The 17,148-nt window shown below is 47.0% G+C and overlaps 1 protein-coding gene and 1 long non-coding RNA gene across 4 annotated transcripts in view; one reads left to right on the top strand and one right to left on the bottom strand.

Annotated features, from left to right (window-relative positions):
• The window catches only part of LOC138570200 (uncharacterized), a 245,499-nt gene extending 239,240 nt beyond the window's left edge, over positions 1–6,259 (bottom strand). Inside the window, exons 1-2 of the long non-coding RNA XR_011303422.1 lie at positions 6,099–6,259; positions 3,668–3,760 (exon numbers count right to left, since the gene is read on the bottom strand). This is a non-coding gene — a long non-coding RNA (uncharacterized lncRNA). The remainder of the gene's footprint in view (positions 1–3,667; positions 3,761–6,098) is intronic.
• Positions 1–17,148, top strand: part of BTD (biotinidase) — a 405,811-nt gene that overhangs the window by 331,993 nt on the left and 56,670 nt on the right. For 2 of the 3 annotated variants that reach the window (XM_069648908.1, XM_069648907.1), the window contains one exon: positions 15,320–15,469. The exons of the other annotated variant lie outside the window; for it this stretch is intronic. In XM_069648908.1, the coding sequence (XP_069505009.1) occupies positions 15,320–15,469 (150 nt within the window). The remainder of the gene's footprint in view (positions 1–15,319; positions 15,470–17,148) is intronic. 3 annotated transcript variants of the gene reach the window in all.

Genomic DNA, 17,148 nt, shown 5'->3' with positions numbered 1-17,148 from the left:
AGTTTCACTCACGCAAAGCACACACTCTGGCTTCTTCGACACAAGGATACACTTTGATTTCCAGCAACAGGGCCTTCTGTGCCCAAGTCTCTCTTCTCATCAAAGTCTCTTGATTCAGAAGGCCTGTTGTACACAAAATTAAGATATACAGTTCTTTTCATGGTTCATGTATCCAACTCGGGTGCTTCACCTTGGATCCCCCTCTTCAGGGCTCAGATCCCTGTTATTACAAAGTTCAGAGAATATTTGTTTTCTTGGGTGACTTACGGTTCACCCCGGATTACTCTCAGCTAGGCTCACATGCTTCCCTTTTTTTAATTAGTCTCCCTAACCGAGGCTCGGACCAATTGTAGTTCACTGTGGTTTATCGAAGACTTTCGAAAGTGCGCAGGATTTAGCTTGACCCGTTGCAGGACCACTTCAATACAAACTTTTGTTTTACAATACAGTCACCTTTCAGTTGGATACCTAACAGAGACCTTCAAATGAGCACCCACGTGGCGCCCGACGATTCTGTGTACAGTATTTCACTTGGCGTCCTAAAGTTCATTCACTCCTTTGGTTTCCAATTATATTTTCGTCGTTCATCACATGCGTTTCACACACTGTCCTCTTTGGGTTTCTTCATACAATGTTGACGCTTGCAACCCCGGTTCAAACACAAGCTGGTTTGGTATCAGTCTCTCTGACTCACCAGCTGTGCTGTCTTTACTGGCGCGTCTTTGTTGTAGGAGCCAAGGACAGTAACACATTGGGTCCTTCCTCTTCTCTATCTCTCTACCTGTGGTGTTCCCCAAGAGTGTAATCTTTCTCCTCGGCTGTTCAACCAATACCTGGCACCTCTCACCCACTGCATAGCTGCTCTCTGCTCCAGCTTTCAGTGCTATTCAGAAGACTCTGCTCGCTTTTACGCTCCCCTCAGCCTCCTTTTCGCCCTCTCATCCCGGATTCTGTCCGCAATCCAGGAGTGGTGTGCTTCCAATTATCTCTGCCTTAATGCCAGTAAGACGGAGATCCTGCTCATCAGCTCACCATTACCTTACTTTCCTCTCACTGTCTGGCCGCCAGCCTGGAGCCTCTTCCTACTCCTACCTGTGAGGCTAAGAACCTCAACGTCATCTTCAACTCCACACTCTCCCTCTCTCCTCACATCTTTGACATCTCTAAGAAGTCAAACTACCAGCTGCACCTCCTCAGAGGTATTCTTCCCTGCCTCGCTTTCCCCCAGAAGCTCACTTTCTCAAGAGCTCTGGTTCTCTCTAGGCTGGACTACTGCAACAGCCTCTTTCTAAATCTACCTGCTTCTACTCTCTGTCCTCTACAACTCATCCAGAACAAGACTGCAAAATTTGTCCTCGGCCTCAAGTCCAGGGATCGTATCTCTCCAGCACTGAAATCTCTTCATTGCCTCCCAGTGGCAGCAAGGATCAAGTTCAAGACCCTCTACATCGTCCACAAGGCTTTCTGGGGCCTGTGACCGCAATACCTCCAACTCTCTACTGAAATAGCTTCCTATTCGAGCTCTTCACTCCTTCTCCTCCAACTCCTTGAGGGCCAGTCTCTTCTTCAAGCAACAAGTTGGGGGCAGATCTTTCTTTCGCTGGTGCCTCCCAGCGTCTCTGAAACCTGAGCAGAACCATCTACGGGTCCGGAAGCACCTCAACCTCTTGGCTTCTGCCTTCTCTCTTGCTCTCCCCTGCCTGTTACATGCACTGGTCACCGGACAACCCTCTGAACTCAGGCCCAGGTCCCTGCCTGACCAGCTGCATACCCACAATGCCTCTTGGCACCCCTTGCACTTGTAGTCTCTATCTGTAACCCTACAGCCCCCTCTCCTGCACTTATCAGACACTTGTTCTTTGCACTCCTAACACTTGTACTTGCCACCCGTTGGCTGCACTAATTGTTGTTTTCCTGTTTTCCTTATGCTGCATTTAGAGATCCTCCCACCCGCCCCCCTGCACTTCTCCCCTTCCTGCTCCCCTGCACTTGCAAGATCTGAATGTCACTAGACCTAGTAAGATTGTTTTTGGTCTTCTCTCTGTTTTCCCTCCCTTGCCTTGTCGCGCCTTGAAACACTTGCTTTAGTTCCCGGTCTTAGGCTTCTTACTTTCCATGTTTCGCGAAAGTAACTGTCTTAGAGGTCAAGGGTTTTTCCCTCATTACAATCCTCTCTGGTCTCGCCGTCTTTCTCCTTGTACAAACTGCCATCTTAGAACTGATGTTTCCTTGTGTGCTTTACCTCGCTCAGAGTGTGCTTATGTGCTCCGCCTTTTATCCGTGTGGAGAAGTGTGATAGAAGTCAGGTGTGTGTAATGAAATGATAATGTGCAAAAATGATCAGGGCGTCCCGAATGGAGACTAAAAACTCTTGTGACTCAAAGAAGTTTAGTAAAATGCTTTACTCGCGTTGAGGTTTAGAAGAATTTGGAATTAGTTGCCTATTACACAATAATCCAATAATCCTAGTTACAAAGGACAAAATATATATGTGATTTGATGAAAACAGCAAAGAGATCAATGCACATATGGGAAAACAGAATTTGTTTTCACAAAAACATGCAGAGCAGGTGGGTCCCATTTCATCTATTGGGGGCCAAATTCGTATAACATTTGCAGATTCAAACAGCTTCAAAATGACAGTGTTACCGGCAGCCTTCATCAGGACAGAAGAAGAAATGAGGCGGCACAGAATGATGGATCCTGTGTGTATCTGTGAAGTATTAAACAAAGGTTGGTGATTGAGTCATTTGGCTACCATTCGGTGAATCATTGGTTATTTAGTGAGCTATTTAAGCAATAGGCCCCGAGCGGCGGGGGAATTACCGACTCAGGTAATGCCCCGGCACTCATAGTTATAGGCCCGAGCTAAACGTACCTGAGTCCCCAGCGGGGGACGATGGAATCCTCCAGCTGTGTGGAGGCTCGGAGCGGTGATTGCCCTGCTTCGAGTCTCCACACGGCTGGAGGCTGCCATCATCCCCCATGGGGACAAAGCAGGCAGAAGGTAAGTGGGGGAGGGAGGAAAGGGTCGTGGGTGGAAAAAAAAAAATACCCGAATTCCTGGCGGGGGACGAAGGCGGCCTCCAGCCGTGTGGAAGCTCGGAGCAGGGATGGCCCCACTTCGAGCCTCCTCATTGGCTGAGGGGCTGCCACGCCCCCTTCCGGGGACAAAGGCATGGAATCCGCAGGATTCCCGGCCAGGTAATGCCCCGTCGAGGGCCAATCAGAATGGTCCTTTCATTCTGATTGCACCCTTGCTGGGTACTAATATTGCTTCTAATTATGTCATGAATTCCAGGGTGGCCCCCACAAACATGCATAAGCCTCATATGCACATAACAAGCAGGCCTAAGACAATCAAGGAGAGGGCAGACTGAACCTCGCTGTGGCATAATTGGTGCTCCCACTGCTTTGCCAACATGCCAGTACAGGCAGAAGCTCCTCCAAGATGGCCCCTATAGTTGGACATTGAGTCAACCAACAGGGCTTACAGTTGAGCCATTTAATATTCATTTGGGTAGCTGACTAGTTTGCCTGGATGGGCCTCTATGTATAGCCACACCCACGTGTGCAGCCTCGCTGCGCGTTAAACAGCCTACAGCAGCGTAACGCTTACCGTCGTCTCCTGACTTCGTAGAGAGATCTGATCCCAGCATTTACTTACCACGTGTTTCCCGAGCAGCCAGTCCGCCTCTACAGCTATTGTTGGACACCGGAGAAGACGGCATTCCATTCCCGTACAGCTCTGACTTTGAACCTGCAAGAAAGGAAAGAAAGAGATCAAGGTTAGCTGATGCCTGTGACCTCGGGCAGAGAAAATAACATTTGAAAAGCAAACGCACACGCAGGCACGGCGCAACTAGGTGCAAAGGATATTTGGAAGCGTGAATGTGCTAATTAACATCGCGCAATACTGTCAAGCCACAAAAGACATTGCTGAAAGCGTGAGTGTGCTTATGAACATCACGCAACACTGCCAAGCTACAGAAAACGTAGCTGAAAGTGTGGATGTGCTTATTAACACCGCCAAGCTACTAAGGACATTTCTGAAAGCCTGAATGCGCTCAAAAGCACAGCACATAAGCGGGAACCTTCTCCAAGGTTTCAGTACCCTTCGCAGCATCGCTCACATGCACGCAATGCACCACGGACCGTTTAAGGACACCAGTGTCACTGTCTACTAACTGCCAATCCAATGGCTCTGAAGCAAAGGGCAAGGATGAGATTAGGTCTAGTTCTAGACCGAAAGATAAGCAGCCTAAAGAAGGAGAAAGCCAAACTAGCAAGCCACAGCTGAACTGGCCATCACTCTCCAGTGAAGTAACTGGAGTCACACGAGATGACGCGCCCCTGCGGTTGATAGCAGAAAGGAGAGCACCATAAAAGAAACTCAAAGGTGAAAGGAGTTTGCCTGGGGAGGCAAATAATGCTCTTGGCCTAGGTGAGAATCCGTGCAGTGGGTCGAGGTCCAGAGGTATCGGTGGGTCCAACTGAGCACTGCACCACTCAGCAGAGTGCCACAGCCCAGGTGCCCCCGCAGAGTCCAAAGGTAAGCGTTAAAAATTAATGAAGAGACCCCAGAGGGGCTTACCGTGAGAAGAACTGTTAGACACGGTATAGAAAGGACTCTACCAGTGGTTGTAGAGGGTCCCATTAAGGCTGGGAATACACTCTCAACAACGCCTTGTGGACGACAGTCTGTTGGGGCAAAAGGAGAGTCATCTTAGTCTAGTCTAGATAGGAATCGCCTAAAGGTGCGATTACACCGTATAAAATCTAGTAGTGATACGTCAATGCCAAAGAGTGGTTGAATCACAGCTGCGCATCGTAGGTGAGCTGTGATGTGTAGTGCTCTGTCTATGCATGGTTTCCCATGGTGGGTGGTGTGGATAGTCATGGGGACCAAATAAATTGATTGCCTCCTACATAGTTAGCACGTCCCATGATGCGTTGACTAAAGTGCATGCATGCGCATCGTGTGTAGACCAAAAGTAAAGGTTCAGCACTAGGAAGAAGAAACAGAGAGGGCCGGTGCACAAACACTGTTTATGTGTGTCGCTCTTGTGTGAAAGACTGACTCGACATGCCTCTGTTCCGGCAGATACATGTTCAGCCCGTTGCACAAACGCTGTGTAAGTGTGGCACAATACCGGTTTTACCCATATGCATACAGTATCACTCTAGTGGGAAAAGCCTGGCTCGGGGTATCTGTTTCGGCAGATACATGCTCAGCAATCTGCTTGTGCGCATTTGATTAACCCAGGAATCATGCGTGCATAACTATATTGACATTGCTTACCGCGATTTTGGAAATTGCTGCAAGTCAATCGTGCAGCCGTCGCGAATGCGCTTCCGTCGGTGTCAGTGCGAGAACTGCCGTGTCTGTGCCATAAGGAGGAACGCCTTAGGGGTCAGTTGCCAATGGCAACATATTTGTTGTCTATTACAGCGCTGTGCAACATGGCAGACGTTTTGAAACAGTGAGAGAGCCGGCATCCGTGTCAGCTCTCCCTCATTGTGAACACAGACCCATTGCCGGTGCGGGATGGCGAATTTTTATGAAATAACACCAGCGCATGATGCTGAAATGGTGGATATTGTGGAATGGTTTAGACAAATCCTATTATTGTCAATTCCATATTCCTCATCCATGTGTGGACAAAATTACATGTGGGACTGTCACAATTTCGTGGTGGGGTAAACGACAACATACCAATATGAGTTCAACTTATAAGGAGTTTATTGACTTTTAACTGGATTGAAAAGCTCTTAAGTCTTCTCCGGTGTCAGAGTAACACAGTGTAATTTTTTATATGGAGCCTTCCTTTGTCCCTCTCATGCAAAGAATTGTTGGTCTTAAATCTGGGAATCAGTTCTTATGGGCCTTTCTTACACTTGGATTCCTTGGATCTCTTCCCTGTTCTGACCCTCTCAATAATGCTGACCTGTAGCCGGTCTTCTCATTTTAATAACATGTCTCTAAATGGTACCCTTCCCATTTAAAGACATAGAGCTTTTACAACTTCCCTTTAGACATTTTCTGCTCGTAGATATTTCATGCGATCATCATCCTTTCTCTTGGTCCTTCTCCTTACTTATCTCTGGATCGCCACCGCTGTTCTGCCAATGCGAGGTTTTCGTGCGTCGGATAATCTTCCCCGCCTTCTACTTTCAGTTTGTCAGTTTCGGCTTTGTCAGTTACGACCTTCGCAACAGCCGTACTACGGGCTCGGCGCTGCTCAGCTGATCAAGTTGCAGCGAGCGGAAAGCTTGACACGCCCCCAAAGCTGACTTCGCTCGATGACGGCTGCTGGGCAGGCCCGCCTCCTTTCCTCAGCGGCCTCTGAGCGTGGGCAGGAGAGACGGGCCTTGCAGTCTGTGGAGCTGACTCGCTTTGGTGATAGTCTGCTCTCTGCTTCTGGCCTCCCGCCAACCTCTCTCTCGGTGGCACGGCTTACACTTCTTAACTTATTTTTGTAGCCCAACGAGGCTGAAGGTTAAACCTTTGAAACAACTTCTGAACACACAAACTCTTTAATTCTTTCACTCCTCACGTATCAGTATGCTCATTCATAGCTAACATTGTCTCCTTCAACAGCTGATTCCTGTCAACCGAAAAGAAAAAATTATTGGAAAAAAAGGCCCCCTCTACATTCTGTCCTACTGGTTGTATCAGCTGTCCATCAAGCCCCCCAAGAATGTCCTTCTTATCAGCTTTTAACCTTTTACTGCCCCGATGCCTGGTGTTGTCCGACAAGCCCTCCTGACCCAATTCTTCCATATTAACCCTTTCACAGGGACTAATAAAGATTTGACACTGGAGATAATTTTCAAGGCGTCCTATGCATGAGAGTATGTACTCCCCCTGTAATGAGCACCAGAGCCCCTAATAGGGGCCCGATGTGAGTAGCTGGGTTTCTCTGGGTAAAGGGAGCGTGTGGAAAAAGACAGAGATCTGAATGGACTCCTGTGTGCCACAAGTATAGCAGGTATAACACAACATGCCCACATGGTTCCAGAATGGTAATTTGCTAGCAATGATTCTTGGTGACACACAATTATAGACATTTTCTATGTCGTAGTGTCTTGTTACAGAAAATGTTAAGAGATTAGTGAACAAAGACTCTAATGCAGTAGAGTGAACAGAAGAAGTCAATAAAACCTACACAAATGAAGCGGGGCACGGAGCAAAGTTATCGGGCCGCTAGGAAATGTTTACAGTGTCTAAACGATGTATCCACATTTGTTCGAGTTTGGTCAGTTCTCTGTTGATGTCTCCTTTTTTCTGCGGGGAGATCATTTGAAGAATAAACCATTTTAGTTCTGAGTTGGTGTGTTTTCTGATAACGTAGTGTTCAACCAGACGTTTGTCTGGTACTTGATTCTTGATACAGGAGCGGTACTCCGAGATGCAATGCTTTACTGCCCGGATAATTTTGCTAATGTAAAGTATACCACATGGGAACTCTATCACATAGATGATCATTTTGCTGTTGCAGTTATGTTCTTGGAGTTCCCATAAAATGGTGGTGTGTTCAAAGACCTTTCTAGTTTCGGTATATGTGCACGCCACGCAGCAGCCACATTTGTAGTGGCCTTTTACCGGTGGCGGGCCTCACAGTGTTGCAGTGGTTTGTTGATTTTGCCGGTACAATGTAGGTGTGGACCAATCTTTATTTGAGGTTACAGCTTTTCTTGAAGGCAAATGGTTTCTTTGAGAGGGTTCCTTTGTTCTTGATCAAATACCAATGTTTGTTGATATTGCTTTTCATCAAATTGCTCAATGGGCTGTATGTGGTGACACGAGCCAACCTCTCTAAGGGTCCTTGTGTCTTGGATGCTAGACCTGTTTCCCTGCACGTGTCTCCGGCCCTCTTCTTGGACATCCTTATCGCTTTTTTTTGGGATACCCCCTGTCAATGAGTCTTTGTTGGAGATTTTCTGCATGTTGTAAAACGTTTGTCTAATCAGTGACGTTTCTCCTGATTCTCAGGGACTGTCCGTAGGGGCGATTGTACTTGAGACCCATCGGGTGGTAACTGGAGAAGTGTAGAAGACTGTTCCCATCTGTTTTCTTGCAAAATAGTTCTATTTTTAGTGTGGCGCCCGATCTGTAAATGTGAAGATTGAGAAAATTGATGGAGTCAGAATCCCAGTGAATTGTGAACTTAATGTGTCTGTTGCAGGACTTAAGCCATTGATGGAACAAAACAAGTTCTTTAGCTAATCCTGTGCAGATTAGGAGGACATCATTGATGTACCGACGCCACACGAGAATGTGGCCCTTGAAAGGATTCGAGTCAGAGTACATGTGGTCTGATTCATATTGGGCCATGAACAGGTTGGCTATATCTGGGGCGAAAGTTGCTCCCATGCTCACACCCTTGGTTTGTCTAAAAAGCTGGTTTTTGAAAAGGAAATCTTTTTTGGTCATTGCGAGTCTGATACACTCCAAGATGAAATCTGTTGGTACTGTTTGGTTATCTCGTCTGGTGTCTAGGATGGTGCGAAGAGCCTCAAGGCCTTCCCGTTGGGGAATGGGCGAATATAGTGCCTGTTTGGCAGAATCCTGTGCAGCGCCCTTAGGCACCCCTACACACAGTTAAGACTACAAGTGGTAATACAAGTTCACCTTTTGTACAAGCCTGTACTACTATGTTAATTTGGTAGTGGTAGCAGTAGCGGAGCAGCCAGGCTTATCTCAAGAGTATATGAGCAGTAGCAGAGATTACACAAAGGACCACAATGACTGTGACTCAAGCAAACATTGACTCAAGGTTTCAGGTAAAAAATATAAGGACATTTATTTTTAAACCATCTGTTTATAAAACACAATACTTCTATAAATTCAAAACCACACGTAAAATACACGACACACAACCAATTCTGCTTGCTTCAGTAAATTCAAGGTAAGTACATTAGGGTTTGACAGACCGGTGTTGCGATACTAACACGTACCCGCGGATAGAAATGCTCACGAAGTTAAAACACACTTTGTACTTAAGAATTTCAAACAAGGGAAAAGTGAATAAAAATCATAGGCAATACTTTTTCAAGGCAAGGAGACTCAAGGACTTATTCAATGATACAGATTAAAGTCAATAGGCCTGCGCCAGTGTCAATGGAGCAGATGCTCAGTTGCCGAGGATCTGCAGCAGCTGTCTTCTTCTCCGCTTCTCTTTGGTTCCTTGTAGTTCCAGTGTCGACTCTGCCTTCTAGCTCAAGAGTCCTGCCTTTTATGCCAAAATCCCCCATTCACACAGCCTGGCTGTCAATCACTCAGTAGTGAGGTTGTCCAGTCCAGACAACCACCTCAGCCAATCAATACAAAGTGCGACTTGGGTCTCCAAGGAGACCCTGTGCAGGGGGTGACTACACCCCTCCCTCACATTCAGCCAGCCTAGACACCCAGACGCCAAAGGAGGGCTTCTGGTCAGAAGCCAGCCAAAGGTCGGCGAACAAAGGAGACACACCTGGTTTGCCGCACAAAGAAATACCCAAGAAGGATGTTAACAAAAAGAAATGGCGATTAAACCCAACCGGAGCCGAAATAAAAAGTATTTGGGCTAGCGGGTTTAAAGTTCAAGGCTACTAAAATAGCCTAAAACAATACCACGTTATGTAATATAATTGCCGTAGGAAAATTAGGGTAGATACCACTGCCACCAGCTAAGTCTTAATGTTAAGGGAGCGAAACAGTGCTCGAAGAGGTACAGATAAAAAGGGCTAAAAATTAACCCTTTCCAATACTCCATATAAGATGGGGTGTACTGGATCTGTGGTTAAATGACTATGTAAAGTTAATGGTAACTTTACCCTTTTCTGGGGGACAGTAGTCGGCCCCAGGAATGGAGCTGGTGGGAAGTCAAAACGACAACCCTGTGTCACTGCACTGAAGGTGCTGTGTAACACACAAATGAGTGGGGCTACTGAAGTGATGTACTCCAGAGTCCACAATCACAAAAACAGATGAAATACACATGGAAAAACACAGGTAGAGTGGGAGAAAAGCTCACACTCTTACCAAGTGGAAAAAATAAACTCCAGAAATCCAGCAAAGCTGCTGATGGACTCACTAGGTAAGGGAAATTAGCCATAGAATGAGAATTCTCCCTAACAGTGCCTCAACATCCAGGGTGGCTACGATGCAGGTTTCCGGTGAATTGATGTTGCTTAGAATGTTTAAGGTATCCGTGATGTCCTTTATATAAGACATCATGCGAGTGACGAAGGGTTTCAAGAAAATGTTGTGTACAGCAATAATCGGACTTCCAGGAGTCGGTCACAGGCTGAAACGATCGGACAGCCAGGCGGATTGGTCGCGTTCTTATGGACCTCAGGAGAATGTAGAAAGCTGAAGTTCGGGGATGTGTTTTGTTTAGAACAATCCTTTCATCCTCACAGACAGATCCAGCCTTGTTCTGCATGGCGTGTTAGACTCTGTATCTCCTCTTGGAGTCGTACAGTGGGATTGTGGTTTCATTTCAGATAGGCCTCTCTGTCTGAGCATAAACTTTCACATTCTTAGTCTCTCTTCTTTGGAGAGGTTGCCTTGATAATGGCTGTTCTTTTTTATGTCACCCAGGATGGTCTTGGCAACTAGTTTCTCAAAAACCTCAAATTCCGCTGGAATTATTTGCGGTGGGGGGTTGAAGATGGATTTTGTCTTGCATCCTGTCGTGTTGAAGCTTGTGTGGATAGCTGCGTTTTCTTCCCTTTGTTCATTATTTTGATGTTCTGGAAGGTAAACCTTAAATAAGTATTTCAGCCTGGTATTTCTATAGAATCTATTGAGTTTTAGTTCTGTCTCAAAGTTTTGCCTTTGAGGCTGGGACAAAAGAGAGGCCTTTTCTGTCGCTGTGATGGGATGTGTCGATAGGTTGAAAATGGGGATGGTGTCATGCTTCATTGGTTCGTGTACCACTGCTGCGCCCGCATGTGTTGTCCTGATGGCACCGGTCTCCGTTTGGGTCCTCCCTGTTGTCCTCCACTTTGAAAAAAGGGTGCTGCATTTGTCGACCAGAGGGACCAGGATTCCTGTTGCTCGATGATGCTGATGTGCCTGAGAACGTTACACATCTGTCTATTAAGTCCTTCCTGTTTTTGGTCGGTGTAGAAACTCTCGTAGCTAGGGGTACATTCTTTCTTTGCTGTAGTTATGTAAATCTTTCTGAGTTTTTGTACTTTCTTGTTTATAGTAACCAATTGAATATGGAGACTTCCGATTTTTCTAATTTATTTTTGGCGTCTTGATTAGACAGGTTGTCGAGGAAACGCTGCTCTATCTCTTCTAGTTCTCCTTATATTTTGCATTCCTCGCCTGCCATATCTATGACCAAGATGAGCCAGTCTCGGCTACCTTTGTTTCCGGCAATGCTAAAGTTGAGTTTGAACTTGGGGTTGTCTATAAACACACGCAGGATATTTCTTACTTGTAAGCCCTCTGGGATAATCCCAGCTTTCAGATATTCCAGAATGAATTTCCAATGCATTTCAGTTTTCTGATTGATGGTATCGACTTCATCTTTTGAAACACCTTGTGCTAATGGTCCTTAGTCCATATTCAATGTGGTAGATGTGCCCAGAAGTCTTTGCTAATGTTCATCTGAGTAAGATACAATGTTATTCTCCATGGTCTTTTTGGAGAGTGCGGTAGGAATCTCCTAATCCATTTGATGTGTGGCGCTCACCTACGATGCGCAGTTGGGATTCAAAGACTCTTTACAGCATTGACGTATCACTACTAGATTTTACACAGTGTAGTCGCACCTTTAGACGATTCTTGGGTAAACTAAGATGGCCCTCGTTTTGCCCCAACAGACTGTCAGGCTTTGTTGACAGTTTATTCCCAGCCTTACCGGGGCCCTCTACAACCACCACTAGTGGAGTCATTTCTATACCGTGTGTAACAATGTTTCTCACTGTAAGTCCCTCTGGGGTCTCTTCATTAATTAGAAGCAATAATAGCTCAATAAGTAACCAATGATTCACCCAAACTCAATCACCACCCTTTAATACTTCACAGATACACACAGAATCCATCATTCAGTGCCGCCTCATTTCTTTTTCCGTCCTGATGAAGGCAGCCCAACCTTAAGCATCTCAGATCTGCTAAAAGTGGCGGAAACACACCAGTGTCGACAATTCCTTCTATAGTGTCAAATGTTAACATTGTAAATTTGAAGCTGTTTGAATCAGCAAATATTATAAGAATTTTGCTCCCAATAGATGAAATGTCTCCCACCTGCTCTGGGTATTGTGAAAAATATTTGTTGCTTTCCCATATGTGCATTGATCTCGTTGCCGTTTTCATCAATTCATATATATATATATGTGTTTTGTCCTGTGTAACTAGGATTATTGTGTAATAGGCAACAAATTCTAAATTATTGTAAAACTCAACATGAGGAAAGCATTTTACTAAACCTCTTGTAGTCACGAGAGTTTTTTCGTCCATTCAGGACGCCCTGATCATTTTTGTACATTATCATTTCATTCACTTGGGCAGATCAGGGAATCGCCAGGAGCCCTATAATTTATACTAGGTGTGTGTAATGATCAGTAATTGCCTGACCTTGTCTGTCCATGGCATTGGGACATGTTGGGTATACAGCTCTGGTGTTAGTCCGTTGTCGCTCAGAGTAAACTGTCAGTGAGAAAGTGTTTGTGTTGGGAAAGGGGGGTGGGTGAGTTCCTAGGTATCCTGATAGCATGGGGAAAAGGCGTTACAGGGAAGGAGATACGGTGTATCACCATTCAGTGCCTCGCTTCCACTCTCCGAAGACCCCTTATTCCAGGTGATCCTCCCGCACTGGTCCATCCGCAGGAACTGGATCCAAAAGCAATGGCCGTGTCCTGGCCTTCTGGATGACGGATCCCCTGAGACTAGCGGGTGAGACATGGTCCGGTTTCTCACAGCTGAGAGAGGGGAAGGAGGTGGCCACAGGTGGTCTTCTGGTAGTGGTAGGAGTGTTGGAGGGGATGGACGGTTCGTGTGTAATGCTTGTCGAGGGAGGTGTGGTTGGGGCAAGGGAGAAGAAAGCAGTGCCGAGGGGGCCTGGGGAGGCATGAGGTTGGGCGCTGGCTGTCGCAGCACCCCCGGGATTACTCTGAGGTGGTGTTGGAGAGGGAGTAGGATGGGTCGTAGGTGTGTGTCATGGGAGGGTTTGTGGTTGGATGGTGTGGGAGGGGAGGTGGGGCAATTGGGCTGAAGGAGGGGGCTCCCCTCATATGATAAATAGACTGAGTGTGACACAGTGTGGTCCCTGGGGCTCTAGCTGTGGGGGTGAGGGACAGGAGCAGGGTGAGAGAGGTGAAGGGTGTGTTCCCGAAGGTTGGCGCAAGAATTGTGCTGGCGGCGGGGTAATGTTTTTTGGAATGCCCAACGGCATCTCTGGTCTGAAAGATGGATGCTGTGAGTGGGAGAATGACCTCCGCCTGGGAAAGCGGGGTGGAGATGTGGGACAGTGGGGAGGGGTTGTGCTGGGGTTGCTGAGAGCGGTACAGTGTTCAGTTGTTTCTGGGTACACCAGTGTGCCTGTCTGGTCTGAGAGTTGGAGGGTGGGCGCTGAGAGGTTGTGGGAGGCTGTGGGTTTTCTCTGAAGGTGGCTGGGAAATAAGGATTGGAAATGAGTGGAGGGTCTGCCGAAGTAGTTTGGAGGGGGGCTGGCAGAGGGCGAGTCCTCTGGTAGCAGACCTGGAGGGTGTGTGGAGTGCGGCGGTGGTGTTGAGTTGGTAAGTGTGTAGGGTTTGCGTGGAGGGTCAGAGGTGAAAAGGTTTTGTAGTGTTTAAGTTGGGTTCAGGAATGAGGGTGCAAAGGTGAAGGATGTAGGGTGGATTGGGTGTCTTCTGGAATCCCCAAAGGCTCCTCGTGTACCTGAGTTGGGAGGTGTGGGATGAGAGGCAGAGTGTGCATGAGTGATTCTGGGTGAGTGTGGTGCTAGGTGCAGAAAGAGGGTGAAGGATGTAGGTTGGATGTGGTGTATTCTGGAGTGCTTGAGAGCTGCTCTTGTATGTGAGTAAGGAGGGGTCTGGTGAGTGGCAGTGAGATGACAGCAGCAAGAGTGAAACAGCTGAATAGAGGGAGAAATGCCTAAATTGGGGCTACAGTAGTAAATGCAGAAGCATCTAAATTTGAGAAAGCGCCTAAAATCACTACTTATTAGCTAGCAAACCTTGGTAAACTATGGTATGTAGGTAAGAGGGGCGGTAGGGCTTTCCGGAATGCAGTAATTGTGAGTCAATTAATAGTAGCCAATCACAGACTCTTACACGTACACATCTAGGGGTGCAGTCCCTCACATAAAGCTCAACCCACGGGCAGGTCTTACATGGCTAGATATGCTCTGAGTCCTAGTCGGGCAGTGTAGGGGTTTGGAATAGGAGGTTATAACAGGAATTTGGAGTTAGTTAGAAATTTTTGAAGGAGCCAGTGGAATGAGTTTGGAGAGATGAGGGAGAAGGAGGTAAGTTACAAAACAAGCCAAACCAATATGAAAATGGGAAGGCGGAATGTTAAAAAAGGAAGAGCAATACGGGAGAGGGTCTGGGATCTGTTTTGCTAGTTTGTGTTTTTTCAAGAAACAAGCAAAACAGATGGACAAAAATGGGGAAAGGAGTATGGGAAAGAAATGTAGCATAGGAAAGAAAAAGTGGCACATCCAATGATGCTAATACACCGATGCTAGTGCCCATCGGTTGCAAAAGTGTTGAGGCAAAGACATGGATCCGAGTGACAGGGAGGGGGGTAGCACCTTGAACCCTTCGGAACTTTATAAGGAAACCCTGGTACAGTTAGAACTGTTGAGTAGGGACTATCTTGATGCCTTGTTTTGGGTTTTACCCAGGAGAGCACCTTTGCGTGTTAAATAAAACTTGGTTCAACATGAGATCATGTTTGGCGTCTTTGTGGATCCCCAATAGGCTATATCATTAAACATCTCTTACAGTTTTATAGCACAAGAAACTCCCTGGGGATGTGAGCTTGTGCTCTAGTAATGCACCAGTTACATTATGTAATCCTCCCACAGTGAATGTTGTTGATTGTTGTCCTTCCCAATTGAATTGCTTTACTTGCAGTTTGTTCCCAGTAAATAATGTTAATCCTATTCCATCCCCAGTGAATATTTATTTTACTTACTGTCCATCCCTTCTGATAGGATAGAGTACTTGTAGTCGCTACATTTATTTGAGTTGTACGTTTTGAAACAAGCCATAGGTTGCTGTGGTATTACCGATGGTGGAGCACTGAGCAGGCTTCTCACAGTAGCAATTCAAATTTTCTTAACCTCTTCTGTTCCTTCTAATCTGAACACAGGGTGTGCAGATCATCGTGTTCCCTGAAGATGGCATCCATGGCTTCAACTTCACATGGGAGTCCATCCAGCCCTTCCTGGAGTTTGAACCTCCAGTCTCCCTCAAGACCTGGAATCCATGCCTGGAGTCTGGCAGATTTAATGGAACTGAGGTAATTAACTTATATCACCTGACAAACTAAAGTCCATGACTGGTCCTTTGGCCCAGTTTACAATCTAGGTGAAGTGCAATACAATGAGTGTCAGGGCAAGCCTAATAGTTAATAGCAGGTTGAATAGGGTAGGTCTAGGGGGCAGCTCAAAGATTAATATAATTATGTACAGTTAGAATAATACAACAAATAACCCTAAGCAAAATAAAACACATTGGACCTCATTACACGTTGTGCGGTAAAAGTCAACATTTACCGGCATGGCGCTATTAGCGTGTCCGCCTTGGCAAGAGGGCGCTAATAGCGTACCATTACGAGTATGCGGACACGAGCATAGCGCCATGCCGATAATGACCCTACCGTCATTCCGCTAAAGACCCCAAAAGTCCCTTACCGGCTTCGACGAAAGTGCTGATAGCACCTCTGCCCTCACTCTACATGCAAATAGCGGTCACCGCTATTAGCGATCACCGCTATTAGCGGTGACAGTTAAATTGCGGAACCAGAAATAGCGTCATCGCACAGGAACGGGAAGGAGCAGGGCGGCCATCTTTAAAAACACAATCCATTGCCATCCTCTGCATCCAGGAACTCTTTCCACAAGACTCCAACACAAAATCATCCCAGATAGCGCAAAGATGCCCAAGGCCGTCAAGAAAGGCGCTGATCGCCAGCGAAAAGAAAAGTTCAGCGACGAGGAGCTGATCATGCTTACTGAGACACTTGTGGCAAATGCCAATGTAGTATTTACAAATGACATGCGGCGGGAGACCCTTGTCTAGAAAAAGGCCATCTGGGCAGAGGTTGCCCACAAAGTCAGTGCGTGGGCACCACCACCCGCACTGTCTAGGACTGCCGAAAGCGGTGGGACGACCTACGGGTCCGTGTACGAAACATTCTGGCTGTGAATCGCAAGCTGGCAATGGCCACAGGAGGTGGCGCTGATTCCCCTATAAAACTCCGGGAGTGGGAGGAGAACTGCGCCACCACAATTGGTGTGGAATCGATCGAGTGTGTCGAAGACATGGAGCATGGTGCGCCCACTTCATCAGATGGAGGCGAGTGTTTACATCAAACAATGCACAGTGAAGGGTGATGGGCCCCCCCAAATATGAGTCCATAATCAGGCCATCGATCCAGCCACAAATCTACATGCACGCATCACCACATACACGTGCAACACAGGCCCATTCATGCATGACCCACCCGACATCCCCATTACCGGAATCAAAAATAAAGAGGCCCCAATGCATAGAGCGGCATGACGTAAACATTCTGCATAAGGCACGTAGAACCATAAACAATGATATTTCCTATTTTTGTCCTCTACAGGATCACAGACAGACACTGATGAACCGGGCACTGTGACACCTGCTCCCCCAGCAAAGAAAAAGCCCAGGACACATGAGAGAGGGGACACCGCCACCACCTCAAGGGGAACCGGAAGGAGTGATCAGCAGCAGAGGGGCAAAGGCAGCAAGAGCACCAGTTCTACACAGCCTCAGGCCACGGCTGCTGCAATTGTTCCACCCACCGCAGTGCACCCCATGACATTGGAAACCAGCACGGAGGGCCCGCACTCTGCTGCTACCAGTTCCACTGGTGAGGCAGCAGCCACTGCGCCGCTTTCGGACGTGGAGGAGGCAATTGACGTTCAGAATCAAAGCCAGACCCCCAGC

This window comes from Ambystoma mexicanum, chromosome 2q, assembly GCF_040938575.1.
Source record: "Ambystoma mexicanum isolate Mex_15411 chromosome 2q, UKY_AmexF1_1, whole genome shotgun sequence".
NCBI classification, from domain to species: Eukaryota; Metazoa; Chordata; class Amphibia; order Caudata; family Ambystomatidae; genus Ambystoma; species Ambystoma mexicanum.
The sequence above is the reverse complement of the archived record's forward strand: the minus strand, read 5'-3'. Positions and strand labels throughout refer to the sequence as shown.